Here is a 23249-nt window from a genome sequence, read left to right as displayed (position 1 = left end):
AATGCCAAAAATGAATAAAAAAAAGTACAAATTAAAAAAATAATAAAAAGCATGAAATACTTTATTTGTTGACAAATGACTTAATTTAAAATTATAATTCTCTTTAATTTTCAATGTATCTTCATTTTAGTTATTTCTAAAGCAAATTTACATTAATAGAAGGATATATTTCTATACAAAAAGCAAAATGTATGAATGCGATTATACAAATTCGTACAAATTTACCTTTAATTCACCGATGTGAATGTTATAAATTGCCAGGAGTTTGTAAAAAATGTAATGACAAAAAGTCAAGACAAATATTTTATGTTGCTTTAACTTATTTTAATACATGAATCAGGTTTTAACTAAATGTTTTAAGTAATACAAAGTGTAACGTCATATTTTTAGTTAGTTTGATTGATGCAAGTTGAGTTGACTAGAAAAGGTCATTTGATTCAACTAAAAAATGTAAAAAAAAGGGTTTAAGGCAGGAATTTATTAAAAAGTGTATGGGGATGCGTATTTGGGGGGATTGTTTAAGTTTTTCTAACATTTGAAAAGTGAAAGAAAGAAAACCAGTTTGAAAACAGTTTTTATGTTTGCATTTTCAATCACACACTTCAGCTTTATTGCCATTCTGTGGATCATACACAGTTATGGCACAATTATACACTAAAGTAAATGTTGGTTGCAGACAATCTGTGGTAGACTTGTATGAATTTTGAATCCTTTTTTCTAGAGTATAATGCAAAATAATCATGCGTGTGTGTGTGTGTGTGTTAGAAAAGGCTTTAGGGAGGATGTGTTGTGGCACAACACATACAGAAGCATTTAAAAGCATTATAAAAGATTCTTAATGTGAAATAAAAAAAAAATCATTTACAATGATTACTCTCTCTATGTCTCTTAAACACAAACATACACAAAAATATGAAATTGATCTTGACGTCCCATTATTGTATTTCTCAACTGCACATTTAGATATATTAGAAAATCTTAAATCACAGGAAAGATTCACAGAACAATGAAATTTACAGAAGCAGACAATGCCTTCAGAAAAAGGGGTTGTATTGTTATCAAAATGGGATCAGTGAGCAGAGAGTCAAGATAGCCGGAGAAAGACTGCAGTGCCACCTGCTGGCAATATCCGACTGACACATAGGGAAAGAGTTTTTTCTTAGCCTAATGTGGGTTAGTGCAACAAAGTGTCATGAATAGCATCCTAACTTTAGACTATTACTGTTCCTGTCTGTACATTCACACGTGCAGATCAGCAAACAAAACTGGGGAACATAACAGAGGGTTGCAAAGCATAACTGAACGAATACTGGATGAATTATGAGATATTCATGCAATAGAAACACATAGAAAACATTGAAGGGACTGTAAAGCTTTTAATGTTTGATTTGCTGTTTTCAACCCATGCACTATTAAGCATTTGTTTTCAATCATGTGTAATTGTTCTGAGGAAAAGAATGACCTTTTTAGCCTTTCACAGGCTAAATTGGGTAAAACTGGTTATCAAGTTGTTGCTAAATGAATCAGATTTGATAAAGTTCTTCTAAAAGCCAATTAAACTGGAATTATCTCCTTTTAATCACACATGACAGGAAACAATTATTATAATGATGGGTAAAAACACCAAAGCAATCTTTAATATTGTAACATAGGCTGTGTTTACACTGGCACAAAACAAATCTGAGACAGATCAGACATTTTGGCACATGAGATAAAAATCCCCACAAAAGATTTGATTTATGAGCCTTTTTGAGTCACTTCCAAATGTTTTTTTAATCAGATAATTTTTATAATTATCTGACCTAAGTCTTAACATGCATATCTGATTCCCCCTGAAATTTCAAGCCAATGAAAAATGCCAATATACAGGCGTTGCAAATATGGAAAATTAGAATATTAATAAAGTATTGAATACAAACAATTGCACTCATTGAAAAGTTGTTTTGCTGTGAGTTGAGAACATTAATTATAAAGTAGAAAAATTTAGCTTAGTCCTCCTTTACATTCAGCCAGTAGCTAAGACAGTTCAGTCTATTGACATTATCGGGGGACAATATGGACCTTTTCTTTTGAATGATGTGAACTGAGAGTGAAAACAGTCTCTCACAAGCAGGATCACTGAATCAACATATGCATTTCAGTGCCTAATTTTGTGGCCACTGGTGCTGCGACAAGTACGTAAGAAACATCAAGCGATACATCAAAGGCACCCACAGGTACGTATTGAGTCATACCAAAGACTAATTCTTACAGGGACTTTGGTCACACCATTTCTAAACATTTAAACAACTTTGAGGAATTTGGACGACGACGATGTTTAGGCATTTGTTTTTGTTGCTAGGAAACACACAGACACACACACACACACACACACACACACAATGCTCGTAGGGCAGTGCAGCCAGAGCGACTCCCTTCAGATTCAGCACGAATAATTGCGTCTATCAAATTTGCTTAAACTAAGCGTTCTAAAGTATGGCTGTAGCCTATTACACAAGAATTCTGACACAATAATTTAAAGCAGATTCTTTTCAAAAGTTACGTTTACGGGGGAAACACGTCAAACTTAATGAAACATTTGAGGGCTCATGCTGAAAGGCAGAGGAATGCGCTGTCTTTGACAGTTCGCAACTTCATCTCGCACTTTCTGAGTACATTTACATGGACACCAATACTCCGCTTTTAATATGATTAAGATAATACTCTTATTAAGAGTCTACCATGTAAACAGCAATTTTTGATTACCTTAAAGGACCACTGAGTCATAAAATGCGGAGGTTTTGCTTTCTGTTCACCATGCGGTACCAAATTCCATTAAAACAAAAGTTGAAAGAATAAAAATGAAACATACGAAATTAAATAAACTCTGGAGGAAAGGCTGGATAACCCAGTAATGTGACATTAATTGCTTCATACTGAAAATGTATTTTAAAAATTGTATTTTTGTCTCATTTGTCTTATCCATTTTTCTTCGCAACTAACTGCAACTGCGTTAAGGTTAATTGCGTTAATTTTTGTTTTTTTATTTCAAATTAATCGTATGCGTTAACGCACTAATTTTGACAGCACTAAGAATAATTGAATGATGTAAAAATGACTAAATAAAACAGTAAATCAACCATAACAGGTTTTAAATAGAAAGGGTAGTTTACCCCAAGATTAAAATTTATTTGAAATTTAATTTAACATCTATGAATCCTCAAGCTGTTTTAAACTTATGTGAGTTCCTTTTTTTGTAAGTTTCTATACTCTGCTGTACACAAATGAAGATATTTTGAAAACCAAAAAAGCTAACATTCCCCAAAGTAGGGTAACAAAAAAATACCAAGGGAGTCAACGAGGACCAACAACATTTTGGTTACCCCGCTCTTTAAAATAACTTTGTTTGTATTCAACTGAGAAAAAAAGAAACCCATTCAGGTTTGAAACATGAGGAGGGTGGGTAAATGATTGCATATAATATATTACATGTGAATAATACTAAGTTTTAACAGATTAGCCATTGAAAACCCAAGGGCCAACTATGTAAAGTGACTCACAGAATAATTTTAGACTAGGATTAAGGTAAACACAGAAATTGGAAACAGATGGGAAACCAGATATGGTGAAAAGTTCTGTGCATTAAGACAGTGTAAATACAGCCTAAGATGATTCAGGCTTTTACACAAGGGTGGAGAATATGTCTAACACAAAAAATGAAAGTTGTTAAATGCTGATGAAGTAATGTAGACTGTATGACTGCAACACACAATGTAAGATACAGACTACAGCAGCACAGACGGGTATAACAAACACAGCAGCTGCACACACTCTAACTTATATTAGATATTGAGCAAAACAAATGTATTTTTATTAATTCATGTATTACTATTAATAATAGTAGTAGTAATTATTATTATTATTAATAATACTATTAAAATGTTTTCTTGTGGTGAATGTGAACATTTTGAACCAATTGTGATAGCAAATAAAGCAATAATCAAAAAATATTTTACCTTAGTTTTTATTTTAAACGTATAATATATAAATGAGAAAATCTAAAAATTGGATAAACAACTCAAAGTAATGTCTTGGCAACTATTGAATTATAATTATGAGATGAATGAAAGTTATTCAACTAAAACTGAAATAAAATTAAAGAAAAAAAATGTAATATTGAAATGTACATAGTAGTGAAGACTGCAAATAACATGGTTATTATCCACCTTTTTTCTGAACACACTGACTTAAACAAGGATCATTGCTTTTATCTTCATTCTCTGATGTTTCTAGTCATATTCGTAATTTTCCCAGCCAGTAATGTTATTTAAACCTGTAGGGAAATGGTGATAAAGGACATGGGTCTATTGTTTCAGAACTATAAAGTGGGGCAATGGACTTAATAATTGTAAAAGTTTAATAAGTGCACTAATGCCATAAAGGAGCCTGAGGTGGGTGCTTATATCAGACATACACTACTGGTTAAAAGTTTGAGATCAGTTTTTTCCCCATGTTTTTTTTTAAAGGAAATTATTCTGTTCATCAAGGCGGCATTTGTTAAATGTAAAAAAAAAAAGTTAAGTTGTTAAATGTTTATTAAATTTTAAATAACAAATGAAATTATTACTCCAGTCATGGTTGCTTTTATTACTATTAGCATTAATAATACAAAAATATTTTATATTAGTTATGAAGATTCATATTAGAGTAATATATTAGAGTTATAAAAATAAATCATTATTAATAAATAATACTTCGGCTACGCAGTGGTGCAGTAGGTAGTGCTATCGCCTCACAGCAAGGTCAGTTGGCGTTTCTGTGTGGAGTTTGCATGTTCTCCATACGTTCGAGTGGGTTTCCTCCGGGTGTTCCGGTTTCCCCCACAGTCCAAAGACATGCGGTACAGGTGAATTGGGTAGGCTAAATTATCCGTAGTGGATGAGTGTGTGTGTGTGTGTGTGTGTGTGTGTGTGTGTGTGTGTGTGTGTTTGAATGAGTGTGTGTGGATGTTTCCCAGAGACGGGTTGCGGCTGGAAGGGCATCCGCTGCGTAAAAAAACATGCTGGATAAGTTGGCGGTTCATTCCGCTGTGGCAATAAATGCAGCTTTGATGAGCAGGAGAAGCTCATTTTAAAACATTTACAAATCCTATTAACCCAAAACTTTTGTCCGGCAGTGTATTCGTAGATCAGGGTGGAAGTATTTCCATAAAAGTAAAAACAAAAAACACATATACCTTCTTTAAGGATTATCTTAAATTAGGCATAGCAATTCATATCTTTTTCTCAGTTAAACATTATTTATTTCAAAACCAGAAAGTGAAAAAAGAAAATTTCTCACAAAACAATGTTTTATTATTATTATTATTATTATTTTGGATTGTGACAATTTTTAAGAAAGGTGGCACTCTGCTAACTTGCCTGTGGTTTTAATGTCAAGGTCATCATACAGTCAGAAACTTATACCAGCCCATGCCTACACTGAAAAATAAATATTTATTTGATTTACGAAATGTTTTTAAGGTAAGAGGTTGTAAACAATTATTAAGGGCTGAATTTAAACAAACAAATTAAATTTAGTAATGTTTAGTAAATTGTTTGTTTAAATTCAGCACCCCAAAAAGGTTTGCAACCACTTACCTTAAAAACATTGAGTAAATCCAATGAATGATTTTTTTCCAGTGCAGTATGGAGATCCATTAAGGCAGCGCTTGTGAAAAAGGTGGATAGAACCAAAGATTGAGAAAAGCATCTCTTATACTACTCCTACTAATATAGCTGCAAACTCTCTAAGACATAAAGACAAAACGAGCGAAACAAACAAATAACTTAACGGACAGCAGGAAACAGCACTGCAGTGATTGGCAATGGAAAAGTTTTGTTCGGTTTCAGTCAGGTTGAGGAATGTCCAATGAAAAACTGGAGATGTGGGGAAAATGACAGAATAACATACAAAAAGAGTCGACTGATGCAACCATGTCTGTGTGACCTAGCATGGCGAGTTCATACAGTTTTTACATGAAGGCAGAGTCTGAATAAATAAGACAAGGATGAAGAGTGAGAGAGGGCCAGCCACCCAGGGCCACAAGCACCCCGGTGTGCAGTCACACAGGCTTCCCAGCATGCATTGTCTGCATGCAAGTGGGAAGCTCAAAAGTGTAGTAAACCAATGGTGAGATGGTATGAGAGACGGTTAGCAGAGGCGTTAATCTGTTCTATGAAAACAGCCCACAGCAGAGCTAACACCATTTCCCTATGTGACAACCAGACAGGCAGGATTACCTGGAGGAAAAGTCCATGTTTATTGACTCTCTCTACTCACAGACCTTGATCTCCATCTTGTTCAACTGCTTGAAGTTCTGACGGCTTCATTTGCTTTCGCTCATCCTCCAGACACACAAACCTTGTCCCTTCACACATCTAAGCTCTTGTTACTCTATGAATATAGCCTTATATGTGTGCACTGCACATTCTTACTAACAAGTGAAAGGAGTGGATTCTAAAGCAACATTTCTCCAGTTTCACCCAACTGTGATATTTAGACAACTGACTGACACACTGACATCTTTATCACCCATAAGCCCTAGCTGCTCTAATATGTTACCACAGAGTTAAGAGATTTTTTTAAATGATCTAATAGTTGCTTATTTAAAGATTGGTTTAAAGCTGAAGCATTGACTGTCTATCAGGGTTTAGTTTTTAAACAGATAAGAATTTAATTCATGTGCAAATGGTTTTAGTGTCTATTTTTATTATTAAAATTGTGTTCATGTAATCTCTGAAATGTTATAGTGTCAACAAGATTGATAGGATATAGAAACAGATAACATGCTACTTAACCATTTTGGTTGAAATCCCTCAGTGCTCTGCATAATATTGAAATGGCCCCATAGAGAATCAGCTATTTCTTTATATCTTGACTTTCTGATTTGTAAATCCAAAGAAAACAACTTTCGGATTCAGTATTTGTACAGAATTAATGTTAATTAATTAATATTAACTGTGTAAAACATATTCTGGATAAGTTGGCAGTTCATTCCGCTGTGGCAACCCCTAATAAATAAAGGGACTAAAGCAAAGGAAAAGACTGATATAAATATAAATAAATGAACAATACTGTATGAATGAATGAATAATACTATATTATTATTGGCTAAAATTTAAAAAGCCACATACACTAAAATACAATATATGTTCATGCAGTCATTTTCTTTTCAGCTTAGTCCCTTTATTAATCTGGAGTTGCCACAGCGGAATGAACAGCGTTTGTTTTACATGCCCTTCCAGCCGTAACCCATCACTGGGAAACACCCATGCACACTCATACACTATAGTCAATTTTAGTATACCCAATTCACCTTCCATGTTTTTGGAGTTGTGGGGAAAATCGGAGCACCCAGAGAAAATGTTTATGTTAACACTCTAAAAAATAACTCAAGAGCTCTGTTACCACAACATAGTTTAAAAAATTATTGTAACTTCAAAATTCTAAAATGGAAGGGCATCCGCTGCTGATTAGATTAAAACTTTTAAGTTGCCAGAATAATTTTATTAAGTTTTCAAAACAGATTTTAACTTAACTATTGGGGTAAATAAATATCTCAACTTTTTTAGAGTGTAATTAAATTTTTTGTAATTTTTGTAAAACAATGAAAACCTGTGGTTTAATACAAATTTAAAAAAAATGCCGGAAAACAAAAATGCTGTTGTTAAATGTATTTCTAACAAGCATGAACAGTAAATTTAAAAACAAACAAAAAATTTATTTTTGAATTTGAAAATTTTAATTTCAGCTACTTAGTTTATTTGAGGTTCTAAACTTGAAAACATGCAATTACACACTGGATTTGTTTTCAATTTTAAATATTTATGTGTATGTAACATGTTATATGTTTTAGATATAATTAATAAAACCAACAACAATCAGCATATTAAGATTCAAATGTAATAATAACTTGTTCATAATTATTTGTATAACTTGATTTAAAAAAATATTTACACATAGGATTTTATAACTTTGTGACATTTATTTATTCATATTTCTGTAAATAAGCCACTAATTTGTCAACATGTAAAATAATTACATTTGATGGTTGGTTATATTTAAAAAATAAAATGGAATTACAGTGCATCTGCAAAGTATTCATTTTCCACATTTTTTTATGTTACAGTTGTATCCCAAAAGGGACTAAATTCATTTTTTCCTCAAAATTCTACACACAATACCAAATAATGACAATGTGAAATTTTTTTTTTAAATTGTTGCGAATTTATTAAAAATAAAAAACCTGAAAAATCACATGTACTTAAGTATTAACAGCCTTTGCTTAATACTTTGTTGATGCACCTTTGGCAGCAATTACAGCCTTGAGTCTTTTTGAATATGATGACACAAGCTTGGCACACCTGTCTTTGGGAATTTATGCCCATTCCTCTTTGCAGTACCTCTCAAGCTATATCAGGTTGGATGGGAAGCGACGGTGTACAGCCATTTTCAGATTTCTCCAGAGATATTCAATAAGATTTAGATCTGGGCCACTCAAGGACATTCACCGAGTTGTTGTAAAGCCACTCCATTGATTTGAAACAATTGTATTTTTTTTTTTTTTACATTGTCATCATGCGGTATTGTATGTAGAATTTTGAGAATTTGATTAATTTTGGAATAAGGCTGTAACATCAAAAATTGTTAAAAAAAGAAAAAAAAGTGAAGCGCTAAGAATACCTCCCGGATGCACTGTACATTTATGAATTAAACACTTAAGTTTAGTTATTTGATTTTAAACAATTAAATAAGCAACTGTGGCCTCCTCAGATGCCAAGACCTCCCAACGGTTAAGAACCACTAACCAAATCTAAAAAGCAAAGCAGCTTCTTAGTGAATTTAATAATAAAATGAGGATGAATATTTGCTTAAGTAAACAAAGGTTTCTCAGCCTTTAATGTATATGCTATCATAAGAAAGAAAACCCAAAATAATATCAAAACTCAATATCAGTATCACTTTTTCTTATCTAAACATACTAAATCTATGTGTACTCTCCTCCCATTCAAACAAATGTGCTAAAAAGCCATACCACATGATTAGTTTGATCACATTTCTTTTATTTGATGGATCTAATATACAAGTGCAATGGTGTTCTCAACAACCATCCAAAAGCAATCAAGCCAGCACAAAAGAGAGAAGTTAAATGGTGGCTACATTCTCGTCAACTATTCCTAAATCTATACTATAGAGTGAACAACTCAAAACTGTAGTGATCTGTCAAACAACACAACAGACACTCATCTTCATCTTCTCTGCTTTCCTCTCACATGCTTTGACTTTACTCTTACTTCAGTACTGCAGTCTGTCTATGCCACCTTTCTAAACTTTCTCTATATGTCGGGGTGCTTTACTGAGGCACGTTGAGTATTTGTGCCGACAGGCCATTGTGCCAGTTTTTCAGTTTAGCAAAACGGGGGCCTTTGGCTTCAGATTCAAATCTTTCCCTGTGACACCAAAACATCATATATAGGACAACAGGGGGAGGAAAAAGAGAGAAAAGAAAGGGTGGAAAACAGGGTTAGGGTATATTGCCTTTTCTTTCCTGTCCAGTAAATACACAGTTAATACATGTGTGAGTGTTTTAAAATGTTTGTGACTGCCTTAAAGAAATAGTTTAACAAGCAATTACCATGTTTACTTTGACCTTCATATCATCCAAGATGCAGGACTATATTATTTTGTAGAAGATTAAAGAAGATCTTAAGATTAAAACTGTGGTTATTTTCATTCATTCATTCATTTTCTTGTCGGCTTAGTCCCTTTATTAATCCGGGGTCGCCACAGCGGAATGAACCGCCAACTTATCCAGCACGTTATTACGCAGCGGATGCCCTTCCAGCCGCAACCCATCTCTGGGAAACATCAACACACACACACATTCACACACATACTCATACACTACGGACAATTTAGCCTACCCAATTCACCTGTACCGCATGTCTTTGGACTGTGGGGGAAACCGGAGCACCCGGAGGAAACCCACGCGAAAGCAGGGAGAACATGCAAGAAACGCCAACTGAGTCGAGATTCGAACAGCGACCTTCTTGCTGTGAGGCGAATGCACTACCTACTACGCCACTGCTTCGCCCCTGTGGTTATTTTATATTAATTAAATGCAAATAATTGACTACTACTCTACTACAAACAATAAAGGTAATAATGCTGTAAACAATTATTTTTGCATAGAATGATATTGGTAAGTTGCCACATGCATTTTGTTTGTTTTTTCTATCAAGAAAAAAAATGTCAGTAGCCATTGACATTAATTTTACAATTTCAGCTATAAAAATGTTATTCTAGAAAAGAAAAATGCAATCTACATCATGGATTGCATGAAGGAGTAAAGTGATAATATTAAATATTCATTTTTAAGTTCAAGTGTTAAACTATCTCTTTGAGGCACTGTAAATGTAAACACATACACATTTGCACATACCAACTTAATCTCCTCTTCATAAAAATGCATTGTACCAGATGTGTAATGAAAGTGTGCATTATAGCTAAATATTTATAAAATATGGTGAAATACTACAGAGCAGGGGTGTAAGGTATTTGAGTAACTGCACTTCAATAAGGTACAGTATTATTATTAGGATTTTCTACTTTTACTTAATGAAAAACAAGGGGAAAAAAGCATTTTATTTTCGTACAAAAGGTGTGTATTGCAAAATGCTGAATTGTAAGTGCAAAAAGGATACTCAAATATTAAATTTGTTTTTTAAATATTTTTAATTTTGGCCTCCTTGATGAATAAACTTGAAAAATGTTACATTATTTTGTCGCAAAAAAAGCATGTGGACTTCTCTTCTAGGTAAATGGGTTTATGTTATACTATTTTTATATCAAATTTGATAGATATGTTTGCAAAAACAGGAATAGCAGTTTAGAAAAATCTAAGAAAAATGCTAACATTCAGATATACAACTATAAACTATTTGAACACTGTATGAATACTTTAAAATATTAATTTACAAAAAATGCAGTTTCATTCTTTTTTTACACAACTACTCTGAATGCATTCACATGTACTAGACTGATGCATCTAATGTGTGTAACTCAAGTTCAGCACACGGAGTGAGATCCGATAAAGGGGGTTTGACTGGGAGATCTGATCATATGTCAGCTTTTCCATCAGCCTTTCTCAGTTTAAGAGGACTTCCGCACCACTCAAATATGTGGCCACCAGATGCTGCTGCTGGATGCCTACCTTGACTTTCTCAGAGCTTCCTCATCAGGGTCTTGCACTGCAATAAAGAAAAGAAGAGAAGAGAATGTCAGATTCTTCACTCTGAATTAAAATCAACATCAAGCTAAAAGAAATTGACAGTCAGACTCACTGTATTCAGTTCCAGTAATGTGGGCGAGGACGCGGAAGGACTTGGACTGCAGCTGGGCGGCTCTTCTGGCCCAATCAGCGGGCCCAAGTTGATCGATTTCACTGGGGATGACAGCCTGATACACTGGGGAAGCACTGTCTATAACACGTTCTTTAACTGGCAGATTACTGCAACCACAGAAAGAGTCGGTCTTGTGAAATACACACTTTCTTTTCAAGCATGACAGGGGAATGTTAGGCAAAGTAGTCACTTTAAGTTATGAATGGGATGCAAATGACTATTTTTCACCAACTTATTGTGTAATAATGCATAGCAGATTGTTTGTAATACAGATTTTTCAAAATATAATGATTGAATATGCAGCATACTTCATATTGTACATGTGCTAATAAACAGAAAAGCAAGGGCATTGAGGCCAGAAGCTTGCTTATTACTACTGAATGCACTGTGACAGGATATTTTAAACCAATTATATCTCTTACCCAGAAGAATGACAGAACAGAGCATTCAGAAAGCGCTTTGTTGACATCTAAAGTCAACCACTCAGATTGTCCATTTTCAGATCAGCAGACCCTCCTTCTGTAAACCTCACTATTTAAACACGTTTCCACCAAATACTGTCAAAGTGATCTATCTGCAAGATTAAGAGCTTCAGAGGAGCATTTAAAACAAAGACATGAGAACTGTCCAGTAGTATGAGGTCATCTTTGCATTCAGTTAAATAGAAAAAGGAAAACAAAAATCCAACCATTTCAAAAGTCTCTGCTCATGAAAACCAGGTGCATTTGTAAATTCCAGATGCGTATCAAAGGGAGGTTAGAGGATGAGATGAGAGGGAAGTGGATAATGTGGTGATCAGGCATGCAATGCGCAAGGGATGAGACGAAAAGAGAGTGCTCATATCAAACAGATGGATCAGGCTACTTACGATAGCTGTGAGTCAGTTTCATTGCTGCCAGGCAGAGCCATTGAGATTGGACGCAGGTAGAGCGGGGACAGGGTATGGGATGGATGGACGGATGAAGCGATGAATAGTTGGGAATGGAGCGAGAGAGGGAAAATTAGAGAAAGCTTCTATGTTATGCGTTTGAGAGTGGCTTCTGATAAAAGACCGAAAGCCTAATCTCTCATTTTCAAAGCAGAATACTGACACCAGAAACATGGAAGTATGTAGATCACTGATAAAACATATTCCAAGTGGACACTGATGTGGAAAAAAGTAGGCACATACACAACTCCCATTAGTACAGATTTTCAAACATACTATAAAAACATATACGCTACTGTTCAAAAGCATTTGGTCAATAAGAATTTGTAATTTATTTAAAGGATTGTATTAAATAATTCTTTTTTTTTTTAAAGACTCAAAAGCTGCATGCAGTTGATCAAAAATGCAGTTAAAATTCCACAGCCATTATTCCTACAATATAATCTACAATATCATTCTTCAGAAATCATTTAAATATGCTGATTTGGTGCCCAAGAAACAGTTTATTGAAAACAGCTGTGCTGCTCAGTTTTATGGCAAGTGTGCTACACTTGTACTTTTATTTTGATAAATATAAAGTTTAAATAAACAGCAATTATTTTAAATAGAGAAATCTCATTATGATTTAAAGGTCTTTGTTAGCTTGATTGTTAACATTTAATAGTACCACTGGATTATGAGAACATGTATCACTCCAGTCAGGTTAAATAAAATCAAGTATCCCAAACACATGCATCAAATGTTCAGTTGAAAAAGTTACACTTTTGAACTGTATGTGGGATTGCCAAAAGGAATTTTGGAAAGAGGTGGCTATGTTCATTTTTGAAATGGTATCTATAAACCTGCCAATGAAACCGTAAATGTTTATTTTGGGAATTACTTGTGAAAATATTGATTGTCACAGCAGTACTAGTAAACTTATCGATATAAGTATACTCCAAGCACAGTGTCTTATAGCTTTGTACTAGAGGAATATGGAAAGGCCCTATATTGTACAGTGGATCAATATTATGTGCTTCTGTTTAGCTATGGAAAAGATTTCAAACATGTTAAAAGGCAAGCTTATTGTTTTGGGGAAAATGTATAGATACTGTTCAATTCAAATTCAAATTCAAATTTCAGCAATTTGCATACTAAATGAAACAGGAAAAGAATAAATAAACTGACACTAACTTACAATATTAACATATTCCTCCTATTTCCAAAGACTTATTTTAACAAACCATTGTCATATTAATGGTTTGGTGCATGCTTTCCACAGATGATTTGTATTTTCAACAATTTCTCCTAGTTTTTTTTTTTTCTTCTAGTTTTTTTCTAGAATAATCTCTACCTAATTTAAACAATGTGTCCCCCCCCCCTTTCCTTTTTATTTAATTTCTTTTTTATCCCTTTTTTAGTTTTGTATGTTTTTATTATTGTTCTTGTTTTTTCCTCTTAATTGAAAACAAGGATGTAAATATGATTGTGGTGTTATTTTTAATACATCTCAATAAAAAGATTGTTAAAGAAAGTCTTAAATGCCATATTTGATCAACTAAATGCATCCATGATGAATATGAACATTGTTTTTTGTCTTAAAGTCTTACAAATGACCCAAAACAATTGAACAGCACTTTATCCATTTACCCTGCCTTATACTGTGCAACCGAGGATCCCTATCATCCAATAATACAACTAGCTCCACAAAAAGTAAACATACCTTATGCTAACATCAAAAAAACTTCCTTCTGCTTCTATACAGCAACATGTTCACATCATACGATATACATCACCATTAAATCAACTATATTAAATTGACATCATCTCCAAACTATCAGACATCCTTGGGAAGTCTTTAGCCTGTTGAGCGTTAGCATTAGCTTGGCCCAGTCAAGCGTGGCATTAAGGCAAACGTGTGTCATGCAGGTGATGGGAGAAGAAAGGAGGTGCATCGGGTCTTACCCGGACATTTCGCTACCCCTGGCCTGGGACTGACCAGCGATGGCATCCATTATAGCATCCTGGGAGTACATGCTGATGGGGGTGTTGTACTGGGCATGGATGATGGTGGCCTTTCCTCCAGGCCCCTTCACCTCGATGGGCTTGTTGGTGGAGAGGGCAGTGTCCTTCAGTGCTATAGGGTTGAAGCTGGGCAGGAACTCATTGCTGTGCAAGTGAGGGAGTGATGATAAGGGATAGATATGTGTAAAACAAAAACAAGAGAGATCAAATGGAGGTCAGTGCAAGACAGTGTGTGGAAAGTGAACAGGGAAAAGTGAAAGGTAAGAAACCAGTTGATGATACCAGCATACTGTATGTCTCGATGCTGGCATTTCAACAAAGCTTCTTGAATTCAATTAGCTGCCAGAAAAATCATGCTGGACAATAAGTTCTGCTAGCTAGCAGCATGTTTATATTAGACCAGTCTTGACCAGCATGGAAATTCATGACAGAAGGCAAGACAAAATTAGTAAAAATGTATAATGGTAATTAAAGACAAACATATAAATTAAAGGCTTAGCAAAAACAATGCTTCAAAAACACATTTACACCGCAAAACATTACTACTGCACGCTATAGCAGGAAGTGCAACATAACACAAGCATGGATGGGAATCTGAAAAAATGTAATGAATCTGGTTTTGATTCTTGAGCTGTGTTCACCCTGAGTTTAAATCTGATTATTTGTGTATCTGATTTATTTTTCTGTAAATAATTACATCATAACTGTGTTTCTCCACTCTTGTGTCCTGTCGCATTCTTTCGTTCATAGCAATGCTATTATGTTGGCATGCATAAAAACAGCAGCGACAGGGTTTCCAATACAGATAATGTCTTGACAATGTGCGTCATTGCTCTTTATCAATATTATGCCAATGATCTAAGGCACCAACAGTAGGGGTGTCAATGAATTGTTTCTACGGTGCACTGCGATGCAGATGGGGACAATTCCATATCGGTTCAGTAATAGATCATAACCGGTTATTACGTACTGACGTCATTTATCGCCTATGCGTGATGTCGCAGTAGAATACTATGGCGAAGGAGGCGAGGGATGAGTAAATAAAATGCTCCTACTACTTAAAAGGTAGATGATTATGCACAGGTAAACAGCTTGTGAATTTGCTGGAAAGTCTTTTGTTGACACTGAAGAAGGCACAGCACACGAGCCGCTATTTAGAGAGAGATGCCGTAAAACTCCATCTCTCTCTCACACACACTTTGGACATTTGATCCGCTGTGTTGGCCTGTTTGGGAGGTAACTTTTCTTCTCCTCTCGGCTGTTAAAGTGATAATTGTGGATCCATACACGAGCGTGCCTGAGTTGTCAGTTTTGTCCACTGTGTCTATTACGGATTACCTGTGATAACCGCTTATTATGCACATATAGACTGTAACTGCGGCTGTTTTTTCAGTGTCACTCATCGATGATCATCGATTTCATTTATAAAGCCAAGCGCAGCCCTTTCTGTTGAGCGGGTGAAGACAATAACCAATCATAGGGGTGTAAGACCTTGCCTGTCAGCGCTCAAAAAGGAAGCGGGATAATATTTACATTAGTTTATTTGCTATAAACGCTCATGTTGTCTTCTGTGCATGTTTTGGAGTTTTATTGTGTTGAAGAAAAAATCTAATTGTTTATAGAAAGCATTGTAACGCACCGTTTTGCACCGAGATATCGAATTGAACCGATGGCATGATAATCGTCACCAAACCGAACCGTGAGACCAGTGTAGGTTCACACCCCTAACCAAAAGTAACTTGCATGGGTTAATTCAATGCTGCAATCTTCACTATTCTCAAAAATTTAATTATAAGTTTTGGGATTATAAGAAATTGGAAAAAACATTCAGCATTTTGTCTACAAACAGCTTCTCATGTGTACTGTAGCATATGCAACAAAGCTGTGCACAACACTATCTAAAAAAAGTATTTAAAATGGATTGCAAACCACATATAATTGCAGTTTAAAACTGAGTTGTAAAAGCTGTTTTCTATCTGTAAATCCATCAATTTCACCATGGTGTGAATTCAGCATAAGAACCAATTTTTGATTCCCAACCCAAACACTAAAAACATTGTCACAAACTAAATTACGAAAAACACATTCTCTACACTAAGCAAAGCAAACCTCTATCCTCCTGAAACACACTCACACACAACATCACAGTGCCAGGTTCCTCATAAATACATATACCCAAGCAGTACGTTTATATATACCCAGCACAGATTCTGTTTCACTGTGTTGAAGTATAGGTTTACATTAAGCATTAGTGGACCATTAAATCAAGCTCTGTTTGCACAGGAAGACAAATCTCACTAACCACACTTTATTGTTGATAAGACACCACAAAGGCAGTTCCAAACAATTCCATGCATGTATACCACACAGAGCACTACAATGCTATGCCAGGAGGCTGTTACTAACTTGGCAGGAGCGTGGGTAATAACCTACAAGGGGCAAAAGGAAAAAGAAACAAGTGCATTGGTTAGCAACTCATTTTAAGTTTAACAATGAAGGGTTGTGCTGATGAATGCTTCTCAATGTGTGGAATCTTATAAGGTGTAATCTAAAGGTGACAGTAATGAGAGCAAAACTGTAAAATAATTAGTTGACAAACATTTCCCATTTTCCCCAGGTTATCCAACAAATACATGACTAGATTTGTGCAAAACATCAACAATGTAGGACCTATAAACATATTCCACAGTGGTTTGCATGTGAAACGTACAGTTAAGGTAATACAACACTAATAACTTTTGTCCCTTTTCACTTAAATTTGATTAAGAGGCAGATTATTATACAATGTTTAGATCTCAAAATACTCCAATTATAGTTTGTCATGTAAATATCCATCTTGATAATTCATTTATGAACTTATACGATGCTCAGCATAATTGAGTACACCACGTATTTAAAATGAATATTTTTCTTCATTTCTCAGTGAATATAGGCAATATATTTTGGTGCATTTAAACAAAGAGGTTTATTAAACAGATATATTTATTATAACAATATTTTAGTCACTAAACATATTTAGAAATTAAAAGATAATACAATTAAATTCAAGCTAAATATTGCAAAAAATTTTTTTTAAATAAAATTACAATCTATAAAATTTTAACTTTTTTGCTTCTCTTGATTTTTCCTTTTTTTTTCTATTTGAATTTAATATTTTTCTAGAACATATTAATTTGGATGTACTAGTTTTTCGACCTCTATTATAAGTTATTTTGTTAGATGAGCTCCAGATTTGGCTTCAGTACTGACTAATCTAATGCACAAATATAATATTGTATAGCTTCCTATTAAAAATATGAATTTAAAAAATTGATTTTTGAGGGGTGAACTTATATATGCTGAGCACTGTAACTGAGAAACAATGTGTTTCACTTTGCAGAAATATAGGGGAAGTCATGCATTTACATTTAATAAGCCTGGGATTCCATTGATTTAGTTAAAGTTTCCCCTTTTGGCATACTCAAATATGTCAGTTCTACTTGTAGAACAGAAATTACACAGTTCACACATATTTCAGATTGATAGTTCAGCCAAAAATTAATTATACACACTCTAAACATTTTTCAAATCTATACAAGTTTAAGTTTTAGTCTTAAGCTGAACACAATAGAAAGAAAATTAGAAAAATGTTGGTAACACAAACAGTTGATCAAATTCACAGACTTCCATTAAATGTATGAAGGCCAAGATTTTGCAAAGTACAGTACCATTTTTATAGTTTATCACAATAAAACAACAACTTGAGGATTAGAAAACAATGACAGCTTTATATTTTTAATGAACATTTTAGAATCTCTTTAAGAAGTAAAACCACTCTTCAGTTTGAGTGTAAGTGTGTATGTGTGTTTGCCAGACTAAAAACAACATATTTGTGCTCACACAATAGTGAATCATTTTCAAAAGGGCAAACAAATAAATCATTGAAAAAGAAAAATGGGTTTTAATGTGAGAGCCTCCTTGCAAAGATGTGTAAGGAGGGAGTGAGGGGGATGCAGTATCGGTGAAGTTAAGAAACTGAACCCTGACATTCCATAGCCTTTTATAGCGAGCGCTGCAACAGGTGCTCCGTGACCAGTCTCTATAGTGACTGTGTAACTGTATCACTCCACAGCCTGAGATTTCCTCTGTGCTGTGACACACACCGAGACCCTTTTTGACTCGTATGAGGAAGAGAGTAAACGGAGAGGGGTACAGGACAATGTCATCCATTCCTCTAATCCACTACTGTACAGCCAAAGTGCATTGCTTTGAGGTTACAAGGTGGAACTGAAACGGTCAAACTGGGAAAGTGATATACAGTGCTTTTAATGTCTCAAAATGACGACTTACAGTGTTTTTTTTTTTTTTTTAGAGAAACAATAAAGCAAAAAGACTACTGCTCAAAACGATGAGATCTATAAGTCTGTTCTTTAAAGATGTCTTTTTATACCCGCATTTGCAAAGCAAAACATTTATTACTCCAGCCTTTAGTGTCACGATCCTTCAGAAATCTTTCTAAGATGCTGATTAGCTTATTAAGAAATACTTAAGTTGAGAAAAAAATCTTTCAGTATTTTTAAGGTAAAGGTTTTTATAAATGATTATTTGACATTTCTGGCTAATGCATAGTTTTGCTACTGAATATTCCTGTAGCTTTAATATTTAATATTTGTATTTACAATCATTCATTTGGCAGACACTTTTATCCACACGACTTGCAAATGAAGATACCGAAAGAAAGTGTCTTGGAATGTCAGAGTAGAATTCTGTTAGAAGAAGGAAAAGATGATAAAAAAACAATATCTTAAAGAAGCAGAGCAACATTATTATGTAAAAAAGAAAGAATAGAAAATAGACAGAAAAAGATGTTACCTAGAAACTGTTATAGACATGAATGTTTAAAAGAACATCATTTATTTGAAACACAAAGCTTTTGCAGCATTATCCCTTTACTTTTAATCAATTTAATTTATGCTCTCTGAACATAATTTTTATTTTCTTTCAAAAGAAACATGTCTTATTGACCTCAAACAACTGAATAAAGCTGTAAAATCCATTCTTACAGCTAACTTTTCACTTTGAGTCCTCTGGTGGACGCATCATCTCCTATACCCCGATCATTGTACCTGAAGGAGGGCCACTGAAGGGAAAACTGAAGCGTCAGCTCAAATTTGTCTTGTGCATTCGTTCAGAGGCTTGAAGCCTTAACTAGATCTCTCTCTCTCTTGTCTGCAGTGGGGAGTGGATTCAATGTAACAGATGTAACCTGTCTTTTCTGAATGCTGCATGACCGCTGCCATTCTTCTGTCAAAGAGCAAAATTAGCAACCAGGTGGGCCTGAGTTATAACCACAACAGTGATTGTGCCTAATGGTAATGCTTTAGATATTACAACCTGCAATTTACATGGCCAGTACACCTGAAAGTACAGCATTCTTTTTGTGATAATAAGCTATATTTATTAATGTCACATAAATGATATATTTACCATTTGCCTAACCATACACCATAAGTGCATAAGATGCACTTACACTATAACAATAAAATTATATATTTTTGCAGTAATTATGGAGAAAATTCTATTTGCAAATTTCAATTTGCCTAGCCTTTTCAAATTTTGTTTATAGCATTATAGTAACGAGAGGGAGAATGTTGAATTTATTGCTATATCAGTCTCCCAGGCTATTTCATGGCAAAACCAGATCATTTTATAAATATAACTTTTCTAAAAACAATTATAACAGTAAAAAACACAATCTGAAATTAATACTACATAAGCTAAAAGTCTAAAACTTGTCTAAGGTTTACTTTTAATACAAATTCTAGCATTTTGAAGGATTCACATTTAAAAATGTTTCCTATAAAATCTTTTTAGATCTCTCCAACCATCCAAAATCATTGTCTGATAACATTATTTTGAAAAAGTATAGTAGACCTATTTAGCGCTGGGGTATTTTGTATTGTGATTTGTGCTGAAAAGTCATAAGGTGGGTTTCAGCAACGCTGCACTTTAATGGCAAGCAGCATAATAATGCAAATTCTGAAATAAATCATAATGGTCTGTAAATTAAAGTGGTGCCCATTACCTCCTTCTTTCCCAAAAGCTTTTACTATTATTTTAATACTATTATATCTCCTTATATTTACATGTATGTTCCCTTTAGGTGCACTATTATTACAAAACAAAACCTGTATCTGTACATTCATTAAACATTCTAAATTCAGTAAACTTGCTCTGTGATTTGCAGGCTGTAATCTACAGCATTACCTGTTTAATTAATTTAGCAATTATCACATTTTTTCTCATAGAATTGGTTATGTTTAACCGCACATGGCTGCTAGTGTCAAGTTTCGCTCTATGTCTGATTACATACCCGCTAGTCATGCCTGACCCCGAGCCCTTTGCTCTTTCCTGCAACATGGCCATTTCTCTCAGTGTCTCAGCAGAGTACAGGCCGATGGGGGAGTTATACTGCTGGCTTTTCTGTCTGGAGCTGGATTTGTCCCTCGGAGCAGCTAAATGCCCCTGAGCAGGCACAGAAGTCTCTCCGCTACTGCTCAGCACAGAGCTATAGGATGGGCTGGTGTTTTTGCATGAGTTTGTCTCAGCAGAAGATGAGAGAGCCCCATTTATTTGCACAGGATGATCCTTAAAAAAGAGGTGTATGTGTGTGTGGAGAAAAGTGTTGAGAAAGAAAGCAGCGAGAAGGAGAGGAAAGCTGAGAATGAGAATGGAAAATAACATCCAGGACATTTTGTAGAAATATATATATATATATATATATATATATATATATATATATATATATATATATATATATATATATATATATATATATATGCTGTCTTTCTTTTCTTTTTCATTCCTTTAAAACCTGTTTTAACACATTTTAATCTATTTTTATCAGTTTCTAATAATTTTTATTTTTTCTAGTTTTTATTTTCTTATACTTTCTTATACTTTCTTATATATTTCTTTTATTCCTGTTTATGTAAAGCACTTTGAATTACCATAGTGTATGAAATGTGCTATATAAATAAACTTGTCTTGCCTAAATAAACTTCAGAAAATTTCAGAAAACAAACTTTCTATATTACTTTATAACATTTTATTTAGACTTGTTCTCAAAAACCTGCCTTTGTTTACTATAAAACTACTATAAAAACCATTATACTTCAAAATATTACACACATTTTTAAATAAATAAATAAAAAAATTAATAAAATACTTTACAATGATTTTCTTTTTTTATACATTTCAAAATTGAAATAATGTAAAATGTAAGTCACTACAAGTCTTCAGTATCACATGACCCTTTAGATCCAATCAAGTTTATTTATTAGCTATTTAATATTTGGGAAATTTTTGTTCTAACTTTTTTGATGAACAGGAATGAATACTATACAAAAGTATTTCTTAAAATACTGATCCCAAATGTTTGAATGCAAGTGAACATACAAGTCAAGATTCCTGAACAGAAGTTTTATAATTAAAAGCATGGCTCCTTTGAGTTTCTAAAATTGCGTTTGCAATTCAATGCCAAACTATACAATTACGCGGTGCAAAGTGAAGAACAGCAGGGGGCGACATAAGGCTTTTTATGATTGCAGAACATAAAGAATATCCGAAAGGCATTTGCAGCTATCATTTTAGCCTCTTAAAAATCATTACCATAATCCTTGTAAAAGAAAAAAAGTCCCTTTCAACTGCAGATTTCAACTAAAGCTTGTTTTGAGGCTTAAATAATACTATTTGAATGTAAATGTGGAGTGCTTGATTTAAAACATCTGAATGCATGGACATACAGTAACAGTCGCAGAATACAGGTATGCATAATTATTGACAGACCTTCTGATGAGGAATCACAGGCATCGGAGATTCAATTCTTGGTGTGGCCATTGGAACTGGGGTGGGTCGCTTTGACCTGTTGTAAAATAAGCAAATTAATATTTGAACAGCGTCTGGATCACAAAATGACTAAATCGCAGCCATGTACAAATATTTTCAGCATTTCTAGTCTCACAACTTTTGTTTGAGATTGGACACAGGTATAACAACAACAATAATGAATCCCATCCACAACAGAAGCAGTTTTTGTTGGAGCCATCTGAAAAATGCTTTTGTCCACAAAGGCTTTGTGGCAAATTGAAGCTTTTCAGAAAAAAAGGTGTACTTGTACACAAAGAGGTAAAGCAAACTAACTTTATAACATGCATAGTTTGAAAATTTGTGAATAAAAGAGTAGCACAAAAACAATTGATGGTGTTTTCTTGCACAAATAAGGAATGTCCTTGAAATATCACAGTGATAAAAAGTGATAACATTTTATTTTTACTGTTTCATCCAATCTTTCACTACATGTCCAACAATGCTTGCAGAGGGAACTCTGGGATCAATTAGGAGTGTTAAAGTAAGGAAGATGGCCTGGTGTAATCCCTGCAGGTATGCACTGAGAGGGGAAATAAAGGTGAACATGCCTTTTTTGGGTTTTGCTCATGTTGTGAACTAACAGTAAACCTGACTTAAGCACTAAGACACATCAGAATTGAGATCAGGAATGTTTTTAGAACGTTCCTTAGATCTCACGGTTGACTGGTGCAGAAACAGTCCATGAGGGAGAAGCTTCACTAACTCGATCTGGATCAAAAACACCTCAAATAAAAAGGAATGTTTAAATAAATGGCATGATAACTGTAATTTCAAGCTACTTTGTTGATTTATTGACCACAGTTATCCATAAGGGATCCAACGCAACCTAAATACAATTATGAGCCAATTATATATGTAACAATTCATATACAGCTGAAGTCAGAATTATGTGCCTCCATGTTTATTTTTTCCCCAATTTCTGTTTAATGGAGAGAAGATTTTTTAACAAATTTCTAAACATAGTTGTTTTAATAACTCATTTCTAA

General features: G+C 34.1%; 1 protein-coding gene across 27 annotated transcripts in view; it reads right to left on the bottom strand.

The window, feature by feature from the left end:
- Nucleotides 1–23249, bottom strand: part of ldb3a (LIM domain binding 3a) — an 86394-nt gene that overhangs the window by 20815 nt on the left and 42330 nt on the right. For 8 of the 27 annotated variants that reach the window (XM_087278586.1, XM_087278587.1, XM_087278592.1 and 5 more), the window contains exons 4-7: nt 22183–22258; nt 16762–16784; nt 14296–14499; nt 12292–12315 (exon numbers count right to left, since the gene is read on the bottom strand). In XM_087278586.1, the coding sequence (XP_087134712.1) occupies nt 12292–12315; nt 14296–14499; nt 16762–16784; nt 22183–22258 (327 nt within the window). 27 annotated transcript variants of the gene reach the window in all.

The sequence above is a fragment of the Danio rerio genome, chromosome 13 (genome assembly GCF_052040795.2).
Source record: "Danio rerio strain M-AB ecotype USA chromosome 13, GRCz13ab, whole genome shotgun sequence".
In the NCBI taxonomy this organism is placed as follows: Eukaryota; Metazoa; Chordata; class Actinopteri; order Cypriniformes; family Danionidae; genus Danio; species Danio rerio.
This window is presented reverse-complemented; position numbering and strand designations above follow the sequence as displayed.